Genomic DNA, 25,211 nt, shown 5'->3' with positions numbered 1-25,211 from the left:
CTAACAAGAAAACAGATTTTTCCATGACCAGTCTAATTAGTGAAACTTCGTTCCTTATGAACTCCAACTGTATGCGCATACACTTTTCCAGCAAGTCCAACTCCCTTCCTCCCTAAACTGCATCTCCCAGCCTTCCACTCTGCCCCCAGCCCTTAAAGCCCCCGTTTCTCTGCCACTTCCTCCAGCAGCCAGGCACAGGGCACAGCGTGGGAGCAGCCAGCAGCACATGCCTGCTGACCACCCAGGGCACATCAGGTGGAGAAGGACCTGCTGATGCTGCGGGTTTCAGCCTTCAATCTGCAGGAACATTCATAAGGTCTGTTTTCCACGCCAACACTGTTTTCCATAAAGCTTTGTAGGACTTAGTGTATACAACCTCTTCTTCACTGTTATCTTTGAACTCTCTCTTTTCATACAAAAGAAGCATCAGTGATGTGAGCTTCAAATAATGCAAATGACATAAGAATCCATGCACATTTTCTGTGTGCTGCTTTCCTTCTTCTTTAAACAAAGATGGGTAAATGTGCTACATGTGGAAAAAGCAGTGGAAGAGGACAAGGATGCCTTGCTCTCACAGAAGATTTACTTTTTCTTAATTAAATTAAGTCCATAATAAATACAAAAAGTACCTGATGCCTTTCTTTTTTCCCCATATCTCTTTTAGCTGAAACTAGGTACCTCCCTCTCATCTGAGTCATCACTACAAGAAAACAAAGCTGGTGATAGTGAGGTGACAGTAATGAAGGAAGGCTCTTTTTTAACCCTTATGGTTTCTGCACTGCTGCTGGCTCTGATATTCAAAGCAGCATCATGCAGCTCTCGCATGAACACAAATTGAAGAGAAAAGGCAGAACAGGGAGCTACAGCTGCAAGAGCATCAAAAAGGCATGGAGCTCCAGCAGTCCACAGCAAAACATATATGGCTGTGAGCCCTTCTCTGCCAAGCACTGGCAAATTCTGGAACCTTCTTGAGTTAATTTTCCTTGTAGAAGAGAAACTGGCAGTACAAAACAAGTATCTTCTCAGCGCAGGATGTTTATTTTCAAAAGTCCAGCTGCCCTTCTTCCTGAAGCCGGAACGATAACAAGCAGTGCTCAGGCAACAATGTTCAGCCAAGGCTTCAGACTGGGCATCTCTCCCCTCTCCAGAAAAACGTCTTCACCTCCCTCCCTCCAGGGATCTGCACAGATTTGTGTGCCAGACACAGCACTTACTGCTTCTCTGATGGCAGCTTCATGTCTGACCACATACCCTTCTCTTCTCCTGCTTAAGACAATGCAGTCAGAGACCAGGGAAACTGCACATTGAACCTCCTTCTGTGAGGTTGCATGGAACATACAGACACATGGTGTCACTGAGCTTTGTTTGCATTATCAGGAGTTAAAGTTAATGGGGAAACTTGAGTTTACACCTTTGTTATGTAACTGCACAAAACTAACCTCAGTTTTTATCTGGTTTATCTGTTAATTCAAACCCAATTCCTACAAAAAGCCATCTCACCCAAGAGAGGAGTACTTTAAAGTTTATCAGTCTTGCAGTCAATTCTAACTCAAGTTGCAGCCTGCCTGTTTTCAGGAGGAGGAGAGGGGAAATCACTCATTTGTAGACAGTTCCACAAATCCCTCAGAAGGAGAGGCAGACAAATTCTCCTTCCAAGGCCTGGGCAAGATTTATAGCAAGTTTCAGCACAAAGAACCATGGAGTAGATCCTATAACATACACCCATAGTGTCCACAGCAAGTTTGTCTCGGGATGGTTGGTCTTTAGTGGGGAGTTCACAGTGACAGGTCACTTGGCTTTCTTGCAGCTGATGCTGTGATTTATTTTGTGGGAATATAATAAACAGGAATAGCTGCCCCCATGCATTTACCATAACATCACAGGAACTGTATTTACAAAATGAACAGAGCTGCATAAATATAACAAGGATCAAACTTCTCAGGTGCTAAAATACACTACTTCCAGGGAAGAGAAAGACAAATGGTCAGAATGGTTATAGTAAGGCCCTATGGTGTAACCATTTCTACAGCTTGACTAAACCACCCCTTTTCATGCCTTGCAAACAGACTCAAACACCTAATCCTGCCAGTCAAGTTAAAGCAGTAGAAACCCAAACAATTTCACAGTGCAGTATCAGACCCAGAGCTCAGGACACTGCATTTCTGCAACAGCAACATCTGCCTCCAAAACAATTTTTCCCCTTTTTTTTTCACATGGGATAACAACCGCTACAGGCCACACCCAGTGGCAAAATCCAACAGCAAAATCCATCTGCCTGAAGCCACTTCACACTTGCTTTCCATAAGAAAAAAGCAAGTAATTTGATAGAAATTAAATCTCCCACTTTTCTGGAGGGTTCAACCAAAATGACCACAATGGCCTGACTCATTTCAAAAACAAAGGGTAGCTCACTGCTACAGCCGATACCCATCTCACTGTCCTTGCCCACCTACTGAGGTTATACAGTAACCCACTACTCCGAGACAAAACTTCTCTCTGCGGTACTTCCTCACTAGTGCCCCTTTTCATGGAAACATCGGGTAGTGGTGTATTGGCACTATGGAACCATCATCTATTGGCACTATGAACTGTGAAATATTGGCCTAGGGACCACCCAACTGTACAGGCTCCAGCTGCCGAGGCACCTTCTGCCCCTTTCTGCACCGCGTTCCCAACAGCCACTTCTAGCTGGGATCATCTGTATGTTCTTTCCCTCCCCTAGCTACAAGAGGAGGTTACGCCATGTCCTCCTCTTTTATGTTCTCACTGTCAATGCTCACCTCCACTCAAGTGCTTCAAGAAGCAAACTTACATCTTCTTTGGTTTCTCTGCTAGCACGAGTCTCCTCTTCTGTAAGACACCGAGCCACAACACGTGACATGCTGCACTGCACACTACCTACACTGCTCTTCTCCTCTTTTCTTTATCACCTACAAAGACCTGTAAGAAGCGCCACTACTTTCTCTGACTGTACCAGATGGCAAGGCACAGCAATGGCAATCTTAGCACAGCATTTAGGTGAAGTGCAGAATTGCCTCATAGTGTTAACATCTTCTTGTCCCTCCCCAACATGCCCATCCCACCATCGCTACTTAAAAAAAGACCATTGTATGGCATTGCCTTGTTTTCCATACGCGGAACATTACTTTCTCCATACCTTCTCATCCTCCTCACTTCCTCACTCTCCTCCTTTTTTTCTTACTAATATAAGAAATGGAGACTCCGAAAACTAGAGACCCCATTCCTGGGTTTCATTCTCCTAAAATGTGTGTAAGCTATCCTATGTATATACACATGCACATATACATATACATATATCTGTATGTATATACCTATAGCTTTCTTCCATTCTTATGCTTTAATCCAGAATTAAGGATTCTGTACTGATCCTGACACCAAGATGGTAGAAGTTCACAAATTATTAAAAATAATGAGATAACCTGTTCATAAAATACAGGACTTGAAAAAGGACACAGTCTTCAGTCACAGAAATATACTGAAAGATGCAACATCGGCAGCTCTTTTAAACCGAAAAGGTTAAATGTGAAGCATCATTATTTCTTGAGAGAATTATTTTGAAGAATTCACTGTTGAGGAAAGTATTGAGTTTTATGTTCACAGCTCTACAGCTAGATTTCTTAAATTAAGCTCATTTCCTTACCCCCATCCTTCCACCCCCAGAAACATCAGCTCATTATTTTAAAAATGCACAATGAGTGAGAAAGAGGCAATTTAAGATGAGGCACTGTAGAAATTGACTGTGACGGGTGTTCAAAGAATGAAGCAGTACATGACTTCCCTGTTCTTTTACTTTTCCTTAAGCATCTGCTTTTGGCTACTTTTCTGATTTCTCCTTGATGCTTGACCCTAACGAAACCTCAAACACCTCCTCAGGAAGCGGGGAGCTACAGGAAAACAAAGCCACAAAGAAAAGAAGTGTTTCCAGTGCCTCCTACCTGGCTTTGGATAACCTTCACGCTCCAGTGCTACTCAAAGCACCTCAGTTATTGAGAAATACAGCTTTAGACTTTCTGGTTATCGTTAACAGCTGCTTTTACACAATATTGGTTTTCCCATTAAATTTAGAAAAATCACAAGTTCCTTGCTAGCAATCAGTTCTTCCCCCAGGCAAGACACAGGTTACCTGCAGGAGAGAACCAGTGCTTGTCATGAATATTTGTGGTGTCTGCAGTAAGCGATTCTTCAACCCTGCAATGCCTGTGGATTAAATTAGATCTGCCAAAAATGTCTACCGAATTTCTATTAGCATCATATTATTCCTAATTAGCATAACTGTTGCAAATGTATATAATAAAACATATATCTAACTTGACTCGGTCTTCTGCAAGGCACGCTCCCTGACTGAAACATTCAGTACTAAAAAAAGACCACAGTATCATGAATGTAGGAAATGAATGGTCAGGATACCTGGGTGGAAACCAAGGATAGATTCCTAGAGAAAGTAATTCTAGATTAATATACTAAATAGGGGGTTTTTTTCTCTTCATGTTTCACAAAGAAATATAGAATTATTCAGGTTGGAATTACCTTAGAAGGTCACCCAGTACTCACAGCAGGCTTAACACTGAATCCAGACCAGGTTGCTCAGGGCTTTATCCAGTTGGGTCTTGAAAACCTCCTAGTATGGAAAATCATAACCTCATGGGCAACCAGCTCCACTGCTTAATTACCCTGATAGTGAAAATGTTTTCCTTGTATGACATTGACACTGATGCTAATTTATATCTTGTATAAAGTTGAAATCTCCCATTTCAATCTGTCGTTGTCTTTTGTTCTCCCAATACACACCACTGTAAAGAGCATGGCTCCATCTTCTCAGTAACCTCCTTATAGGTGTTGGATATCTGCTGTTAGGTCCCTCCAACACATCTCTTCTCCAGGCTGAACAAGCCCTGCTGCCTCAACCTCTCCTTGCAGCACCAGTGCTCCAAGCTCTGACCATCCTGATGTCCTTTCACTGAACTCACTCAAGTTCAGTGATGTCTTGGGAGAGTCCAAAACTGGACACAGCATTGCAGGTATGGTCAAAGGCGTGCCGCTTAAGGGAGAATAATCACTTCCCTCAACCTTCTGGCTGCTCTCCTGTTGATACAGTCCAGTCTGCTGCTAGCCTTCATCGTTTTATGCTGATCAAGGCTGAGGGTGTAGTTCACTCTTGGTTTCTTATTCAATCCTTGTCTCATTTGCTGACCCTGTCAGCACAGGTGCAAAGTAACACTGAACAGCTGAATGAGCAAAACAGAAGTGCAAGATTTTCTGCCCAATTTTGCAGAAATTCATATAAACAGAAGATCAACTGCCCTGTCAGGATATTGCTTCCTCACATCATGTAAAATCATATAAACAGCCTGTTAGGGTAGCAGAACTGCAATGACAATGTGAGTCTTCCATAGTCTTAGGCTGTTTCTCTACATACCTGAGCTATAGATAACAAACCATCCAAGCAAAGTTACCAGTTCTGCTACATCTTTTCTACAGTGCTCTAGTTGTTATTCTTTTTGCATCAGAAATTGTTCATCCCAGAAAAAGGGTGTGGGATTTTCTGGATGATTTTCAGTGCAAAGATGTGGTCAGACATAGCATTATACAGTCAGAGTTTACCAGCTACAGTGTACACTTGTAACCAGGGCACAAATAAAAGGGAGCTGCAAGAAGAGGCTCTATTTCAATGGGAAAGCAGGGTTTTCCCCCGAAAATGTGACAAGCCAATAGTGCAACATGAAACACAAGATATTCTCAGTCCTCATTCAGTTTACAAGTATAATACCAAACCTCCTCTATCTAACACGCCAACACAGTAATGAAACTAAGATATAAAGATGAGCAAGCCTACTTCATCCAAGATGTTCAAGTACCAATATACACATACTGCATGTCTCTTTGCTTCAGTAAAAATACTTGCAGAATGTATCACTAAGTTTTTTCACTAAAGTTTAAAGAGGAAGAAGCATTAGGATTTTATCCAGTATACCCAGAAAAGGCTTCAGTTTTTAAGGGGACTGTAGAAGTGGGATTTGAAGTTGGGTCTCTGAATCTTAATCTCTGAATCGCATGTGAATGCACTGCCAACCCCATGGAACCCAGAATTTTCCACACTTTTTGCTGGCGGGCACTGATGCTTGTGAGTGTGTAGCCTGTCTGCTGTGATTGCCTGAAGAAAGCAGCCTTTGACTTATGAGCCATAAGAAAACATAGTAAGAATATACACCACAGCATACTGTTTTACCCACCATAGCTGTATCTAAACACTTAGAAAGCATCTCTCTATGAACACTTTACAGGGAAAATTTTGAACACTTTTGAACACTCTATGAACACTTCTGTATTTTCCTATATTCAAGGAAAATATATTCACCTTCTGTGAAAAGGGTTTCTTGCACAATTTTACAGCTGATGTATATATTTTTCATCAAACCCTGTCGGCATTCATAGTTCTCTACTGGGATTAGTAGCATATAATTTGAGCAGGAAGAGTGAGAAGAGATACACAGTGTTTTTAAAAATCACAAACGGCGCTTGATTATAATATTTGCAGCTCTTCCATCTAAGTAACCACACAGATTGCACATACTCCCACAGAGATGGAAATTAATAATATGTGAAATACCTGTGCAGCTTGAGCGTCACAGTTCCATAAACAGTAGCAAAGCCCAGAAGACGAACCCATCTTAGGAGAACACAGCGAAATACACTTGGCTCAAAATACAAAATGACAACCTATAGAACAGAAAGATAGAGAGAGCTTCAGTACTGCTTTAATGTGAAAGTAGTTCTTCATTCAAATGCAGAATAGTTGCAAAACAGGACAGCAGACATATTTCAGCTCGTACTGCTGTATATTTAGATTTTCTAGTAAAGTGATGGGATGATCAGATCAACCAGCTGGCACAGTTCTAGGCACCAACTCCTTTTGAAGGGAGCTGGCAAAAGCCCTGTGACAGACTGTGAAGTGACAACACTTTTAAATGCAATTCCACTGACTTTTCTTAACCAAGTGAAAACATGTACCCAGAGAAGAGGATAGAAGAGACAAGGACATTTTCCTTGAGCTATTTCAGTAATATGCAGCTGGCCTAATTCTGGTTTGATGGACTGTATTTACTAGGTTACACTTCAAAGTCACTCCTTCTAATAAACCTAGCAAAATGATAGCTGCTCATTTTTTTCTGCCAACTATTCTGCGGCACTAAAAATGATTGCAGTAGCCTCTCTCTGTCCAAAACCCCAAAATCTTGATGTCATATTTGACTCTTTCTTATTCTTCTCCATGTATTTTCCCTAAGCTATACCAAATCTCCCTACAGATCACCACTGTCTTAACAAAAACAACTTTTTTGTTCATGTATGGATTTCTCTAATCACAACAACAGAAAGGTCCTGCTGGCCTTTTGCTCTATCTACCAAGTACCATGCATGAGGACAACACTCAATAAACAGTAACATAAAGCTACTTCTGCAGGTATAGTGCATATAAAAGCATCACTACCAAGTAAAATGCCACCCTTATCCAAAACAGGGCTGCTCAAATGGTGGGCTCAGTCACGATCTGAACCAGGAGTCCATTTCTTCTCATTCCAACAGACATTGTCCCTGGTGTCCTGAGGGATGACCCCATATTCTTTCCTACTCGTCCGGCCCCGCCAGGAGCCTGCTGTCCCAGGGATTTGGCTGCACACTGCCTTCATCCTACCTGCAGACCCTGCTTGGTCCAGCAAAGCTAGATCCAGTGCATCCCACCTGTCTGACCAGAACCTGATAAAACCCCCAATGCACCGTAACGCAAATTAATTGGGTAATCCTGGTCTAGAGAAGGAAAGCACTGAAACATTTCAGGCCATCTGCCACAGCTTCATTTAGAGTCAGTGCATTCTGGCAGTTGAGGTAGTATTGTGCCTACCGGCTGCCACATGATATTATTTTCCCAAGTAAATGCTTTTCTGTGTGGGAATTCAAGCCCAGGATATTGGCCAAAAGCCCAGGACTACGTCCTTTGGGTGACATAGACATATTTAGGAGAGTGGGGGCAAAAATGGCAGACATGTGGGCTGAGAGAGATAGAAGAAGCTGCTGTGCTTCGCTGGCATGGTTTTTTACAGCAGAATCAAGCTATTTCCTCAAAAAACATGGTTTGTTGAATCAAACCATGGTGCAAAATTTAATCTGCTTTTTTCACTGTTATTGGACTGACATGTTTCAAGGTAGACATTTTCTGGGAATCTGACAAATTCTGCATGTAAGGAAGGGAACAGCATGCAGCAAAAGGCCCACTTGTCCTTGGAAAATCAGCTGGAAAACTGAAATGCATCCACACACATATGAACATGCTTGGTAAATAGAGCATCCAGCAAGATGCTTCTCAGAAAGGACTGAATGACAGTAATGACCTCTTATCCTAATACACAGTTATACACATTAGGACAGTTGCAGAACCAGAGCAAAGTCTGTAGCAGTAACCTGCCTCCTGAGGTTTGCCAGGGGGTAGAAAACCCTCTGTTTCATCTTCAATTCTTCCAAACTAGAAAAACAATATCAAAAAAAGACTGGCATACAGAGACTCTGAACGTTTCAAAGTTGATCTGAAAGCAGAATTTTTCAGATGATTGAAATGGGAAGGTCTGAAAACTTTCCAGGCATAGAATTTTCTGAACGAGGGCAACAGCTCTCTTTGCCACGCAATCTGACACAGCAATTCTATCTGCAGTTGCTTGTTGAAATATTAACTGCTTGTGTCCAGAAAATCTCATTGATTTGCATTGAGCCATTTGTATGAGCAGCTGAGGCATTTGGCTCGTTATCAACCAAGAAAACACCACTTCAAATGCAGCATGGTGTGAGCTGGCATGTGGCAGCTCACCATGAAGGCTGCAGAGGCAAGGCTCTGTTGATGAAAACTATTCTCATTTTCCCATTTGAATGTAGACACATTTTAACTACTCCTTCGCCCAGTGGTCAAGTACATTGCGGAAGTAAGACTTGATCCAAGTTTGATTCCCTTTTAGGTCTTCCGGCGTTTATATGATGGAGAATAGATAGTTACAATGTCCTCCCAAGTGCCAACATCCATTTCTACCTATTCTTCTGTAACTTGCATGAGGTCTGGCATGGACCAAGGCTTTGAACAGCAAGAATTGCTATACTTATGTTTTGCTTGCTTCTTAGGCTTTCCAGAAGGTTATTCTAAGAACATATCATTCCCATTCCCATCAGGGCTCACCGGGATGTTCAGGTGACTGCCCTCTCTAAGCCCTTGTCAGCATTAAGTCTCTTATAAGCACAGTGAATTTTAGTGGCACAATTTTTAAATTGAATAATCTTTAATGGATTGGAGCCAAGGGGCTACAGAAACACTGCCCTGGAAGCTCAGTACACCAAAAGCCATGCTCAAGTTTTTCATCTTAGTGGAATCGCATTCTTGCAAAGAATATGCATCTAGTGAAAAGTATGGCTGCTGCACTCCATCCGTCACTCTCCCTAGCTGAAAAACAAACAAAAAAAGAAACATAACACAGAGAATTCTTGGTTTTGTTTCATATCAGCCTCTTCTACCTTCTGGTTACCAAAACCCCCATTTCCTACTGTTACTCCCAGAGATAAGGTTTCCTTAAAGTGACAAAAAATATGCAGCAAAGGGTTGCTGAGCTCCAAGCTAGGAGCGTAGGATGAGCACAGCATTCACCCACGTACCCAGGCTGCTCTCAGCAGAACAAGGGAATCCCTCTGCAGTTCTAAAAGACTAGTCTGCCCACCAAAAATTTGACAATAATTCTTTTTCCCTTTTTGCTTTTATAATGCATTAGACCATGACAGCAGCATAAATCTCATTAAAAATGCTTAGAGGTTTTGCTGATGGATGTCACTGTACGTGAGGAAATGTGATATCCCCTGTTTCGCCAGCTCCTGAAATCCATTTAAATACTAGACATCAGTTTCTGTTCCTTAAACAACAAAGGTCTGGGGAAAAAATATTTGGAAACCGGAAGAAGAGAAGTCAAACAGTACCTGTTCATATACCAGTTACTGCAGTTATGCGTGAGACTTCATAAACTGTGGCTCATCTTTGTCATTTGGACAAATGCATTTAGATGTTTGCTTTTAACCTCAACGTGTTTTAAGCTATTATTACCCTTTCCAAAACATTGTCCCACTAGTCACGCTACCACTTGTGGAGTCAGAGATGAAAAGACTTTCTAAGGTCACCAGCTAACTGTCAAGTGTGTTTAGAGCTGGAGAATTACGGACATGGAAGAGAGACTTAGCTTGCTGACACAGCGATCAGCCAGCTCAGTTATTCAGCTGACATGATGAACAGACACACACGCTCTCTAAAGACAAAGGCTAAAGTCGATACAGGCACCTCGCCCACTACAGCAAATTTTTGTTATCAGGACAGGTAGGACAGTAAAAGTGCAAAGAGAACAAACATTGAACAATTTAATGTTCAAAAGCATAACAGACATTGTCCTCACAAAAAAAGAGCAAATAATGAGTTTTGTAGCCTCAGTGCCATTGCTTCTTAAAAGATATACAGCATTTAGAAAGATTCTTTAAAAGAAAAATAAAAAAACCCACCATCCTATCAGAGCTCTATAATGTTAATAGTGAGCAATACTTCCGTGCAGCACAAAATATTCTTTTGTTTTTCAGATTAACTTTACTGTGCACATTATAAGATGATTAATTTTGCCCTTCACCTTGGGCACCAGGTCCGGGTGAAAGCATTTTAATTAATACTGTGCAGTTCCCCAGGGTGCATTGAATGGGATTCAGTCTGCCTAAATCAGGCACATAATTTTTACCTACATTGTAGGGATCTAGTAAATCAGCCCTACTAATGCGAGTTCCATAGATAACCCACGGATAAAGGCAGGTACCTTGAATAAACTTGAAGAAGTTCAGGACTTCAGCCACTTGGGCAGAATCTTGGCCTCTTTCAGTCTTTAAATACGCATCTCCACCAACTAGAAAGGTACTTCAGCATTTATTTTAGGGAATTTGCTTCACTATATGTCAATTAATAATCTGCATTAGGAGGACTAAGCCAAACACTTTGTAGCCAGCTGTAACAATTTTGTAATGTATTTAAGACAAGTTGCTTTTTACTTCAATTCTTAAGCCATAAAAGTCACATGAAAGATCAAAACTTCCTTTTTAATCATCAAATTTCTATACTCCACATTGAGAGGGAATGGGCAGTGCTATAATGTCTCAAAAGATCAGAAGTCAGAGAACAAATATTTTTAAAAATACATGGAATTGTCACTGCTACAAATCCTAAACCTAAACATGAAAAATTCTGAGCAGGACCTTAACTCAAAAAGCCCCAAAGCGTTCACTTTTGAACTCTGCTTATTTTTGTCCTCAGTTGTAGAATCATAGAAAGGTTTGGGTTGGAAGGGACCATGAGCAGGGATGTTATCCATGTTAGATACATGGAAATGAGATACAGAGCTTAGAATTTTGAGCATCAGCATCATCTGGTTATGGATCCAAGGTGAAAGTCACCTACTTTAGATAAAAGCGATGCAAAAGTATTTATTTTTTTCTCATTTTCTAGTAACCAAATTTCTCTTAAAATTGTGCCCAGTTAACCCAAAAAGCTTTACAGGAAAACTACCTACTTTTTTTATTTAACTTCAGAATTTGCTGAAAGTACTCCGCACAGTTCAATGCAGGACATGATGCAGCCATTTAAGATAATGCCTTTTGGGCTAATTCCATTAACAAGCATCTAGGAGATATTGTGAAGAGATCCATCTGATCTGTTCCACTGCCCAACACCATCTGCCCTTGCCTGACTGCAATAGCTGTCTCGGGCTGTCTCTAGGCAATTCTGCTACGGAACAAGCCATCAGACGCTTCCTCTCGGTATCCTGCTGTTCTTTGAGATGGGCAGTCTTCTCTTCTTCTGCCATGTTTCAGTAGTTTTTTCAACACATAAAATACCCTCCAGGGTAACCTAGTCCATCAAGTCACCTATTAATGCTTCAGTCCTAATACTGAGAAGGGATTTCCTGCAACAGAGATGCTGTTTGCAATGTTAGATAAGCTTGCCATCCAAACTCATAACAGTCTGGCACTATGCTTTCTAGAAAAGGGACCAATCCACTTGTATGTGGGCACACTGCCATCTTAACAGATGGGCATGAATGAAGGCATTCATGAGCCTGTGTACACTACGGGCACCACATACCACTGTTCAAAACATGATTCACAGCTCAGAGCATCTGCTTAAATATTAGTGAATGCACAACTCATTATCCAATCCTGTACTACCAACAAATATTTCCGGTGCAACGACACAAAACATTTCAGATGTATGATAACAGCTGAATATATACTTAGGCTAATTACATAAGAACACTTCCTTCTATCTCCATCCCATTTTTTTAAACCACATGTGCTTTTTAAGCCATAACATTTTATTCTAACAGGCCCATGGACACACAGTACCATCAAACCCTGTTATCCTTGCAAATCTCACAATTTTAAAGCAGAGCTGTGCTGGATCATTAGCGCAATGCTTCTATAAAGCGCGCAGTTGCTGCAGGAAACCACAGTAACTACTCAGTAGGTTTTATTCTTGCCTCTGAATTGGAACTGAATCAACTCCCCAGTACACAGCATTGGAGGCATTCTGCTGCTGGGGGCAATGCATTTCAGATAAGACGTATGTCAAAGTCAAAATACTTGTAGCCATTTAAGATCTTTTGGGTTTCTTCATAAAAGAAGACAAGTTTTTCCTAGCTGCCCACACAAAGTCCAGCTTGAAATTCTGCCTACTGAAATCCTCTTTTCTCTCCCACTATACTTTCAACTGTAGATAGGTTTTCTCCATTGCCTGTCTTAAAACATATATTAAACCTCTAGCTGTGTTTCAGCAAAGGCATGTCTTGCCTGTAAAGTCTTTTGGAAGTCCATGACACAGTATAAGTGCATAACCACCAGCACTGGTGTAAAATACAAGGACAGACTTCTAGAGCTTGATTCATCAGAATGCTTTGCTGTCACTAAGTTTTTATTATACTTTGGATTCATCCCCATAAGGCAGTAACAGCAGATCTCTAAAGCTCTTCATGGAACATACAGTGGAGCTCATTTAGCCTCCTGAGAGATTTATCTGGTGATTAAGCCAACAGAACCTTCAAGATCATTCTGGTTTGACACAAGACTGCATACTTAGAATGCCTTTCTATTGATATATCTTCAATTATTTTCCCCCCTTTTTTTTTTCTTGTTCATAAGGCAGATCTCAGCTAATGCTTGATGGGGTACGCCTGAATAGGTTATTTTGAGGAAAATAAATGTCCATGTGACTTCCAAGATACCATCATGTCTTTCCTTCAATTTGAAGAGAAAAAGTGATATGTCACAGATCATACCAGCTCTGGAAATATTCATTTATAAGTGACTTGAACACATGGCCTGAAAATGCATTTATTTGCTATAAATTCTAGCCTCTACTTAGAGTTACTAATGATCCAGCTTCACTGTTCCTATTTACGTTGGCCTAATGAATAGTATTTGAAAGTCAAGTAATAAAAAGTTTATATATAATCCACAATGTCTTTAAAAAGAGACGTGCTTGCAGCCTGTAAACAGATTTGTTCACAAGAAATGAAGTGTTATGGCCAACAAGGTCCACACAGTAGAGAAGGGCATTCCAGGTTTTTTTCCTAATAATGGCTAAAACTTTGTCAGAAAACACTTCCTTAGCTTATGAGAGACATCAGTTGATGCCTGGCTGAATCAGCTATAAATGCAAAGGGCTATAGGGTTCCCCAAGGGTGAATTCACAACCAACAAGGGAAAGGGGATACGAAGAAAGACAAGACACTACCTCTGTATCCTCTTTGGGGAAAGAAAAGTGTAAGAACTAGTATTAGCAAAAGGACTAGACCCCTGCCCCAGGCAGCTGTGGGAACCATCTGGGGAACTGAGGAGAAACAAGAGACAAGTTATCACATACATTCTCTGTATCTATCTCCAAACACAGAAATTAACGCCTAGCTTTTCACTGTAATAGAATAAACTATTTATCTTTAACTGTAAGCTTCTCAAATACAAAGAGACATTTCAATGGCACTGGCCCAGGGAGTGGTGCTCCTAAACCAGTAAAACATGGTCATTCAGGAAGTATTAGGTCTCCCAGCCTAAGGGGCTACAGGCACGGAGCTGCCGGAGGTGGCAAATCGAATTTCTTGGGGGCAAATGTTTGCCCAGGAAAGGTGTCTTCCTGATCACTGTGAGTTATTGGATGCTTCTGCAGCATCCAGTACAAGACAGGGAGAAGGTCTGAAGCTCAGACATTCTTTTGAGACCACGACAAGGTGTAGCACAATGAATAAAATACCTAACACTGAAAAACTCAACACTGAAAAAAACCTAAAAATCTATACAATAGCTCTAGTCACATCCCATATTAAAAGAGAAAAGAAAATAAAGTCTGAATTGTATACTACTCTTCCCTTGTTCTCATTGAAATCTATTTCTGCTCCACCACCACCATAGAGCAAAAGAAGCAAATAAATACTTTTCAGGGAATCCAAACAAGAATGGGCTTGGTTGGCCCAGTGGACCTTCTTATCCATCTGCTTTGATGTGCCAGTTATTTCTCCATCTTTGGTATGTATGTATCTCTCTCTATATATATATTGGCTCACTTCTGACAGCTTCACATTCTTTAAATACAGTTACCCTAACAGCAGCCTGAACAGCCTCAGAAGTCAGTCCCTGAGGACTTGAGAGTTGGCTGATATCAGCAGTTCAGAGACTTCAAGCTGGCCAGATGTGGACTTGGCTGGATGTCAGAAGTCTCCACTGAAATCAACACATTACCACAGAAGGTTTAAAATCTGTTTAAACAAGATTTTTAAAAACAGAAACAACTGTTGTGTTTGAAAATTTAAAGCCCACCAGAATCCATGTAGCTAACTGTGCACAGGGGAAAAATGTTTTTCCTGACTCATGTAGCTCACCAGCTTCAGCCTTGAAGCACAAAATTAATGTATAGTCATTGATCTGATTTTAAAGATACTCAGGAGCTAGCCAGGCAGTTAAGTGCCTTTGACTTCACTAAAAGGCAACTACCCAAATATTTAAAAAATATCTGGCTCCCTGTCTTCAAAAAGAGCTGCAAGTGTTGAGAGCAGTGTAAATCACATTGATGCTCTGCACTCTTTTATTTGATGTTTCTTCTTCCTAAACTTATACACAAAGGCCTTAGATTACTTTCCAGTTAAATATTGAAATATATGTGAAAATGCGGGTTTCCTGATCAAGCAAATAGGCAGGTTTTGAGTGGAGATTATTAGACATGCTCTGCCAGCAGCAACACTAAAAGCAAAGATGAGCAGGTGGGACATTCAGGGCTCCAGCCACATGCATGCTAAGGATGAGAAAAGAAGCAAAAGTGAAGTGTAGAGGAGCTGAGCTCCTCAACCATACAGTGCTTCTATTTTCAGAGTCTGCATTACATTCAAAAAATGTAATTAAAAATTACTAGAAGTAATTTCATTAGATCGTTTTATCTAGGCAACAGGTATGTGTGTATAGGCACACTTCAAAAATTTTTCACACCAATGCAAAATTATCAAAGTGGAAAATCAAAGAAAGTTGTAAAGTCAAAATACCTTCTAAAATATTTGCTTCTTCCACCAGTTAACTTACATAATCGAACTATTTCTTTCATCTGTTCATATACATTTTTTTCAGTGTGACATGCCACTTCGGTAGATGACAACAGTCAACTGAATGTCCTGGTTTACCTACTTCATATGTGAAAAAAATAAAAACCTTTCTTACTGGATGCACTACTATCTTTTCTTAACAAAGATGTGGTCACCTAAGAACCAGAAAGAGAAACATTTTAAGGAGCTGAAACATCTCTAATGGAAAAGACAGACACCTATTCAGCCCAGTCATTTGCCAAATACTTGACATATTTTAACAACAGGATTAAGAATATGCTAGTTTCATTTTATGAATAATGAAGTGCACTATGCAACACCATATTTTATTAAAAACAAGGAATATCTAACAATTCATTTTAAGACCATGCCTATGATTTTAAGAAAAAGGAACCTTTTAAAAACATAATGGTAAAGTAGTCTATATTAAAATAAATCTTGCAAGAGCTGCAGCTAAATCAAGACATAATAGACTTAAATTATTCATAGCAACTTGTCAAATATACTAAATGCAAGACACAGGTCATAAAACAGACTCACAGAGACTTTTGCATTTCATTACAATATGGCTGAAATCCCTACAAATATACAGTGCAGAGAGTGGTTTTTATGTGAATATTTTCAAATAGTGACTTCTACCTGGGAAAAGAAAACATGCAGCTATTTAGAGTTCCAAAAATACCTTACCTCCTGGTCTCAATCTAACAAAGCCAGTGAAGTATTTAACGTGAAGTTTGTGAGAAAAAACTACCTGATGGTTTAAGTTCTTCAGGAATACCTCCTTCCTGGCTGCATGCTCTCTCTGAACTACACATTGGGCAGGTTCAGGAGCCAACGTAGGAATTTTATTGACACCAACTTTTAAGGTGGTTACTTGGAAAAGATAATAGGGACAGACCAGGTCTTTGAAATACCCCATTAAACCACAGCAAAGAGTAGGACAGAACTGGCTGTTACCCTCTGCAGGGAAGTTTTGTTGGTATTTATTTTGACAACCAGTAATTTAGAAAACCTCTCTCCACAAAATACCAGCTGGACATCTCAATCCAGCCAGTGCTGATTAGTTTACTGCAGACATCACTGCTGGAACTATTGACTTTTCATTTTCAGCTTATGTCCCTGTAGCAACAACAGCAGTGGGGACAAGCCAAAGGCCACGGTGTGACAAACCTCCAGAGGAAGTGGTGGGAACACTCCACCTCTTAATGTTCCCAAATCAAGAACGGATGCCCGTCCGGGAAATCTGTTTTAGGTAAACTGAAGCTATCGGCTTCAGTAGAGAGGTAGTTGGGTGAATTGTGAAAATGGGTGACATACTCTGATAACTGGTCTTAAATCTACATTAACCATATTAAGCAAATTATGTATTAGCATAATTAATTATAGGTAATTAACAAAGTCCAGAAGAAACCAGCCACAGCTGCAAACTCAAAATTCACTCCATAATAAAAACTATAGAAATTGGAAAGAAATACTATTTCTCTTTCAACTGCCATTCTTAAGAGTTCTTCTATCACATGGATATGATGAACATTGTTGCCTTCCAAAAAAATTGTCAACAGTTTGCTTGGCTAAGACGGCCAGAGTGCTCATGCTCTTCAGTTCTAGTCAAAAGGGAAAAAAATTGCTTTATATAAATCCAGGCAAGAAAAATATTTATGTAGTGTTGAGCAGATATTGATAAATTATTGTGACAGATAAATTACAACAGATTTAGCAAAATAAATTTCTATATTCAAAACGATCAGGCTCTTCGGAGATTTTCTCTGTGTCACATATGATCTCTAGGTGATTTTTAAAGAACAGCATGAATCAGCTCCGTTCCTCTCTGTAGCACTGGAGCAGAGCAACCTGCAGAACCAGCCCTCCTCTGCACAGAGTGTAGGCACACGCACTATGGGTCCTCTTCTCTGGAAACACAGACACATCCATAGGTAAATCATTACTTACCTACGGATGGCTCAGGGATGCTGCAAAGCAGTAGTTCAATAATGGCCTAATAAAGGTGAAGTGAATGCGATAAATGTATGTGTGGGATTACTACCACGGTTGCCTGGAAGAGCAGGGGACTGATCTCAGTGAAGAAGGAGACCTTTCTTCTTATATGTTCCTAAGACAAGTCTTTTCCTCCAGATTTTCATTAGCAACTTTTTCTTCACAGAACTTTTATTTTGTGATGTATTTCTGCCATTCTGGTTCTTAAGCATGGACAGAAAAGAAAAAAATCAATCACCTCTATAACTAGAGATTCCTGGAAGGACTACACACAAGGAAACATGCTTCTTATTTCCTCACTGCATTTAGGCTCCAAGGTGCAGGTGAATGAAGACTACAGCACCATTCCTGTCTTCCTATTTTCATTGTCAGTCAGCCATTGAAAACATACTAGAAACAAATTCTGCTACTGCACATTTGTTGTCATGAGGTTTGCCATTTGTCTAGGCTTGTAAAGCATCTGATCACTGTTCTTGCTACCTAAGAAGCGCTGGGAGTTGAAGACTCTTTAGAAAAGGATCTCTTTCAGGTAGGAGCTCCTGGCTCTTGGCATCTGAATTCAAATCCAGAGGTAGCTGGGCCCTCACATTCCTTGCCATGCACATGCAAGATACTGCCGGATCAATTAAGCAATAATATTTTTACACCTTTAGAGAAAAGATTTCCTACCTCTCATGGAATTTAGCCAGCACACTTAACCCTTAACTGAACAAACCTGACTCACCAGCCTTTCAAGTCTTTGCATTAAGGTGAACAACTAGGTCTCAGGAGACATATGAGTTCCTCTTCTGTCACAGAGCTTCAGAGGAGGAAAATATTCTTAAATAAATAAAAGCGAATAGATACTTGGATGGTGCAAAAATGAATGCTTTCACAAAACTCTGAGATCCTATAGACTATAGACATATATTGACACTATGGTGCTGCAGAATTTTATTCTGTGTTTATGCGTATATGTGTGCATATGAGTGGATAGTTGTAAATAAAACATCAAACCTTTTTTTTAAGTGGAAGTTCTACATACACAGACATTTCCTAATCCCTTCTCCAGTTGACATGCATGTATGTGTGTGTTTGTACATATAACATTAACCGCATGCGTGTATGAATATTTATATATCTATGCATTTAGATACAGAAATAGATTTGGTGCTTTCCTCGCGACTTCTTTTTTTGCCTGCAAAATCATGACTCTCTTTCAAAAGTTAGCTACTTTTCATACCAATTCTACAGCACATTGATTCCAAAATAGCAGCATAATTCAATTTAAGTATACATGTGCCGATGTTTTCTTCTTTATGAAAAGCAACACAGAATCTCAGTATCAGTCTCCTGCAATCCTAAGCAACCTTGAAATACACTTTTAGTGCAGAAGGGTTCACAGGGCATCTCCATGAGCCACAAAACACTCCTTCACATGGTATGTGAGAAAATCATGTTCTCTGTATTCACTCTCCTTCACCACATTCAGCTAAGGTGATTCGATACTATAATCCCTATATTTCTATAGGGAATAGAAATCTGGAGTGGAGCTTCTACACACCTGAGCTACGGAATACAAGTGAAACGGCTAAGTCCAAGACAGTCAGCCTAAGCTCCCTCTGTATTCAGTGGGGAGCATCATAGGCAGAGAGCAACTCACATTGTCCTTCTACAGGCACCTAAGGTGGGTTACGAGTGCTGTCCTTCAGAGGTCCCTACTTTTCTCCACAGGCTATAAAGGGAGCCTTGGGGTAAAATGTGATGTTCAGAGTTAAAATTAATACCTCCCCCCCTGCACCGCAAATAGCCACTGCAAAGATGTACTCACAGTTCTCAGCACTCTCCTTCTCAAATGAGCTCACATGCAGCTAATAACCTGGCACACCGTGTAAAGCCCATCCTTCAACTCTGAAATACTATAGAAGAGAACAAGCTGGAAAAGGCTTCAGAACTATTTAGCATAATTTAATATTTACTACTATTTTAAACTGGGGGTCTCAAAGGAAGCAAAGAACTCTAGGACAATTCAACTGATTTGGAAAGAAATGGGCCTAGAACACGAGGCGTGTTTCCTGGACTTTAAGGTAACTATTAGGGAATGCACAAACACAGAAATAAGACGGCAGTGAAAGTAACAGACACAAGATTGTTGAGGGCTATGTTCTGAACGGACAAGTGTCAGTTTCATTACACAAGAAAAATGCAAAAGTCTTAAAATGAAAAGCAATGATCTCAGACTAGCCATATTGAATACAAGCTGTCAAGAAGCAATTTCGAGCAATATATCAGCAACATAGCTGGATGAACTCAGAGAAGCCTGAGAAGAATTTTTCTTTACAGACCTCAGGAGGAATATTTCTTTAATAGTACAAGAACAACATACTCAACTCTGAAAGAGCAGTGTTCAAAAGCTTCAACACGTATAGGTGACAACTAACTAAACAGAACAACAAATCAGAACTGAAATCTCCCCTTGGAAATGCTGCATGGAAGTGGAAAGTAGGAGGGATGGATCTTGGAGCAGATCTTCAGGAAACTGAGTGTGGGCTTGAAAAACTTTAGAGTCTGTGGAGGTCACTGAGCAGTTGGTGAGAAGTTTGATGTACAATGGTGCAGGAGAAAAGAGAGGAGTCAGATGAAAGGGAAGTTGCACAATGTGAAATCATTGACTGGGGGAAACTAAGGGCAATAAATTCTCTTTCTCTGGAAAACAAAGTTTCATGACACCTCAGTGATCTGTATTGCTGCTCATCACCTGAAAAATCAGCAACAGTAAAATCCCTAAGGCATAATAGGTACATCTCATCTTCCAAATACTGCATTTGCTAACCTTTGCATATATTCTGGTTTTCCATAAAACTGCATTGGCAAATGCACAGTAGACATATTGATGAATTCTTAATTGTCTGACATGGGCAATTTCTTTTTCAAAAAGAAACAGATAAACCACAAAAACATTTGAAATGTAAGGTTGTATTTGATGGGCATATCTTTGATCTTTAATGACTTTTTCAGTTGTCATTAAAAACTTCAGTCCTCTGTCTCACATTATATGATGTCTTTTCAGGTCCTAAAGATTTGAACTCAAACAGCCAGAACAGCATTAGGACTTGCAGTTTGTTTTGCTGAACTATGCTTTCTCTGTAACTTAGGGTTTGGGGTTTTGTGATTATATTTGCCTTTTATTTCAAACATGTAAAATAACTGTAGAGAAATAAATTGTAGATAAGGAAAAGAAACTCAGAAGATCCAATTTTTTATTATTTTGAAAATTTAGTCAGATTAGTCAAAACAACACACCTGTCCTCAGTGCAATAATTAGCAGGTTTCTGAGGAAAGTTCTTGACAGTTAATACTTTAGCCTGGAAAACAACCAACTTCAGGCTATGTTTTTCCAGTGATAACAGTTGAGGTCCATATGCTACTCACTGCTCATACCTAAAAATAACTTAAGCATTCCTTGGAGCAGGTATTAGAAGCCATGTCTCCCTCTTCTAACCAACAGGTAACATAACCAATAGGTAAAATACCTTCCCTACTACACTGTAGAGTTAGATTAATATTTGTGCTTATACCCATTTACTACTGCTTAACGAAGCAATGTGAAATGGAACAATAGCAACACAAGAAGCTGAACACTTCTCATTCTACAGCAACTTAGAGCCAAAGTGCTAAAACTTTCTTCAAGGTGGTACAAGTTTGTATCTTCTGAGCCAGAGAGGGGAACTGAACCTGAGTGTCGTATGCAGAATGAAAACATTAACAAGTGGGATATTGGATACAAAAGCTATCTTTAGGTTGGGTTTTTTTACCACCTGTTCTTGGTAAGAAAGTAAGGCTTGCATGGTGCACCTGAAGAGAGGGTTCAAATCTGCAGCCCTTTGTGAAGGAAGGCATTTTCCCACACACAAAAACTAGGCAGATCATAAATCACAAACCCCTCTCTCTTCAGCACCTCCTCCAACTCCCTAAGCTAGCAAAGCAGGTGTGATGGCTTCTGTGTCTCTGAGCACGCAGCCCTCTAATGTAAAGAGTACCTCACCTGACCTCAAGGCACCAAAATTAGGCACTGCAATCTGGAGTTGCAATGCCTAACCCTATGGTAAGTTGAGTTCTTAAAAGACTTGCCATGGTAAAAATTGATGCTATGATAGGAAACACGTTCCCTGCTAATGGCTTAACTATTCAACCGTCTTTGGTCTCCTCCTTTCAGAGACACTGACCAAAATAGCTATAATCAGTACCTGCTGGTTCCCTCCTGTTGCTGCAGCTGCAAAAATAAAGCATTAGAAATACCAGTCTTCCAGGGCAAGATCTCTCATTTGCATTCGTGACACGTCTCACTTGCATGGTCCACAAAATGTGTTCATTAACAGATCATCAAAATGGCAGAAGGAGGCTTTCTTCAAATCTTCCACTCCTTTCTGAGCACAGGGGGAGTCCTCCAAATATTTCACGGATTTAGCAAAGGAAGGCCTACCCTCTACCAGGAGAGACATATTCTACTGCATTTTGCTGTTAGGCAGTCCTCTGCATTTAACAACAATTATTTATTTATAAGAACTTCCTTCTCCATCCTCCCTACCAAGCTGCTTGGGGTGTTGGATAAACAACTGTAAAATAAAACCAGCATAAAAGCAGAAGGACAAAGTATTCAAGAGCAAAATGAACAGTTGTCACCAGAACTAAGAATGAGATGGTAAACGGAAACTAAAATAACCAAGCTCCAGGGGACCAGGGAGAAACACAGCAATTTTTAAAAAGAGAAGTCAGGTTGGCAAGATAGATAGAAAGACAGACAGCAATGAAATAAAACATCCAAGCAGTGAGACTCCATATCTGAAACTGGCCAAAACAAACACTTCAAGACCCACATTTAGATGAGGAGCTGGGAGTACTCAGAAGGCCATGACCTTCTTTTTCTTCAAGGTTCTTGAACACTTACTATATATATCACAACTATTTATGATTTAAAACAAACCCATTCAGGCAAATTTTGACAGGATTACTTGTGACATGTCTGAGAAAAATGCATTACTTTAGACAGTCTAAGGAAATTAACCTAGCAGATTCAGTGTATCATGCTACAAAATTTCATCTACTTTATGAAAGACACACATGGAGGGGAAAAAAACCACATTTCTTTGAACTTGCTTAGAAAACTACAAGATCTTAAGAATGTCTGCCATGCTCTCTAGACCAACAGAGTACTCAGACAGACCTTAGCAACAGGGACTTCTCTGTCCTCTATTTCTTTTTCTCTCTTTCACTCTGAGTGGTTTCAACTTTCTTTTTTTCCTGTTCTCTAACCTATTTCTTAATCAGTTAAGACTAAACATTACTTGAAGTTAGAACAAGGTTCCAAATTTTTTTTTTCATCTGTTGAAAATAAAAGAATGACTTTTCTCAACTTTACTGTCTTCTCAATAATTAATTCTCTGTCAACTTGCTTGTTTGTTTCATATGATCCATATCTGGGGCCTTGTCATTAATATAAACAATAATACCTGCTAATTATGGTATAAAAATATTAGTTATCTATCATGAAATTAATTTCATGTCTACAAGCTCTTGATCATCTCTGATGTCTGCTACACACACTGGAGAGTCAAAACAGAAATGAGTGCCTTTCACAGCTACATCATTTGATATGAAAAGCCTTTGATGTTTTCAGGTTAGCTCAGTTTATAGACCCTTGAGGAAGCCTAAAATACTAAAGGTTTCTTTTCCAAATGTAGTAAGCGCTGATGGCACTTACCCTAACCAGAGAAGATATCCCGCCTGAGAAAAGAAGTGCTCCTTATTATTTGTGTTACTCCCACAACCGCAGTAACTATGTAACCCAAAGAAAGTACTCTCAGGTGGGGGTCAAAGCAGATTGTTTCTTTTCCTGTAAACCTAGTAGTGTTGCGTGTCTTTTAGTTCCAGAAAAGTTACATAAAAAGCAGCTAAAAAATTAATTTAGATTTTTTTTTATATCCTTGGTGACATCGGAAATTGGCAGATACCTTATTATTACCTATATAATTGGCAAATGCCCTTATGTTACTAAATCTATTAATCTTAAGACTTACATTGAAGGTATTTAGGGTATTTTCTGCTTCAGCTATCTTCCAAAATTCCTGGGTCTTCATAAAACAGAGCACATGATTGTCTAACAGAGCCTTATGTTGAATTAATGGTTGATATAGATGTTCCTTAGGGTTTTAAAAGACTTGTTATGACAGCATTTTGCCTTCTGTTCTTGTAGCAATGACTGGTGATTACTTGAACATAGAGTGCCTGCTACTACTGCAGTAACTTATTTGGATTATGATTTCAAAGATATAAATATGCCTTGAGGCTTGGAAAGTAGATAGAAGTTTAATAAATATGGATATAAATAGCTAACTAAATAACCCAGCACACAGAGTTTTACAGATTAGTTCTTTGCAGATTTCAAGGCAATGCTATCAATAAAGACAGAAAAAAGGATGAGCTGACTCCACGTGCCAGGAAGCTCTGCCAGAGTTTCAAAACGTTTCAATGGTTCAGCATGCTGGTGATTTCAGATTAGGAGTTTTGAGAATACTTGCTCTGTACCCCAATGTGTACTATATTTGAGAAGGATTAGGCTAGCTAACAAATCAAGCAAGATTAGTAGATTTAACCACATACTACTGCAATATATAGAATTATTTTGGACTTTGACTAATGTGACAACTTGCACACTTGGACTGACATGGAAGAAGACTTCTGAAGACTTAATCATAGCTCCAAGGTTTAAAACCAGTGGTTATTTTAACTATTTCCTATAGAAAATTCCCAAATTTAAAAGGAAGATAAAACTTTGAACAAGATACAATACTTGAAGGAAAAGTGGAAAGAACTTCCTTATGCCAACAAAAATTCCTTCACTTTTCTTCCTGAATGTCATTACAGTCTGCATTAAGTACCAGCATATGCTATAAAAAACATACCTGTTGGATATACATGTAATGGAATTAAAAACATCTTTCAGTGAAAGCGATCAAAAAAGTTTTGATCATACAGGAAAAGCAGTATCAATATGCATTTAACAGAAAAAAAGTTAAACGAAGAACTATTAAGATTTCCCTTTATCCCAAACTGTTTCTTCACCAAACTTGGTACGCACAGCACGAAGTAGATCCAAACCTCTTTGTAATACGCTCTCAGACAGCAAATGCCCGCAGCGGCGATGTGCTGCTGCCTGACTGGAGCCCAGCCACGGCAGCAGCAGAGGGCACGCTTTCCTGGGAGAAATGTGTAACACAACTCTACTCCATCACGAAGCACTGAGATTTCAGCACACCCAAGGAACATGCTCTGCCTTCGTGGTGGATCTGCCCATGTGTACCAGTCCGACACATGAGGAATATGTCAGAATTAATGTGTATGTACACTATGACTATGTTTTGCATTTTCCAGTGGATTTGGCCCTTCAGATTACTTTTAAAACCAATGACCCTGACACTGATAAAGTTTTCAGGTATTCCAAATGACTGCTTAGGCTTACGTTTGCCTGCT

General features: G+C 39.8%; 1 protein-coding gene across 2 annotated transcripts in view; it reads right to left on the bottom strand.

Annotated features, from left to right (window-relative positions):
- Positions 1 to 25,211, bottom strand: part of GPR158 (G protein-coupled receptor 158) — a 211,747-nt gene that overhangs the window by 48,834 nt on the left and 137,702 nt on the right. For both annotated transcript variants that reach the window (XM_030009953.2, XM_030009954.2), the window contains exon 6: positions 6,629 to 6,738. In XM_030009953.2, the coding sequence (XP_029865813.1) occupies positions 6,629 to 6,738 (110 nt within the window). The remainder of the gene's footprint in view (positions 1 to 6,628; positions 6,739 to 25,211) is intronic.

Source organism: Aquila chrysaetos, chromosome 3 (assembly GCF_900496995.4).
Source record: "Aquila chrysaetos chrysaetos chromosome 3, bAquChr1.4, whole genome shotgun sequence".
In the NCBI taxonomy this organism is placed as follows: domain Eukaryota; kingdom Metazoa; phylum Chordata; class Aves; order Accipitriformes; family Accipitridae; genus Aquila; species Aquila chrysaetos.
Note: the sequence above shows the minus strand (reverse complement) of the source record. Positions and strands in the feature narration are given on the sequence as shown.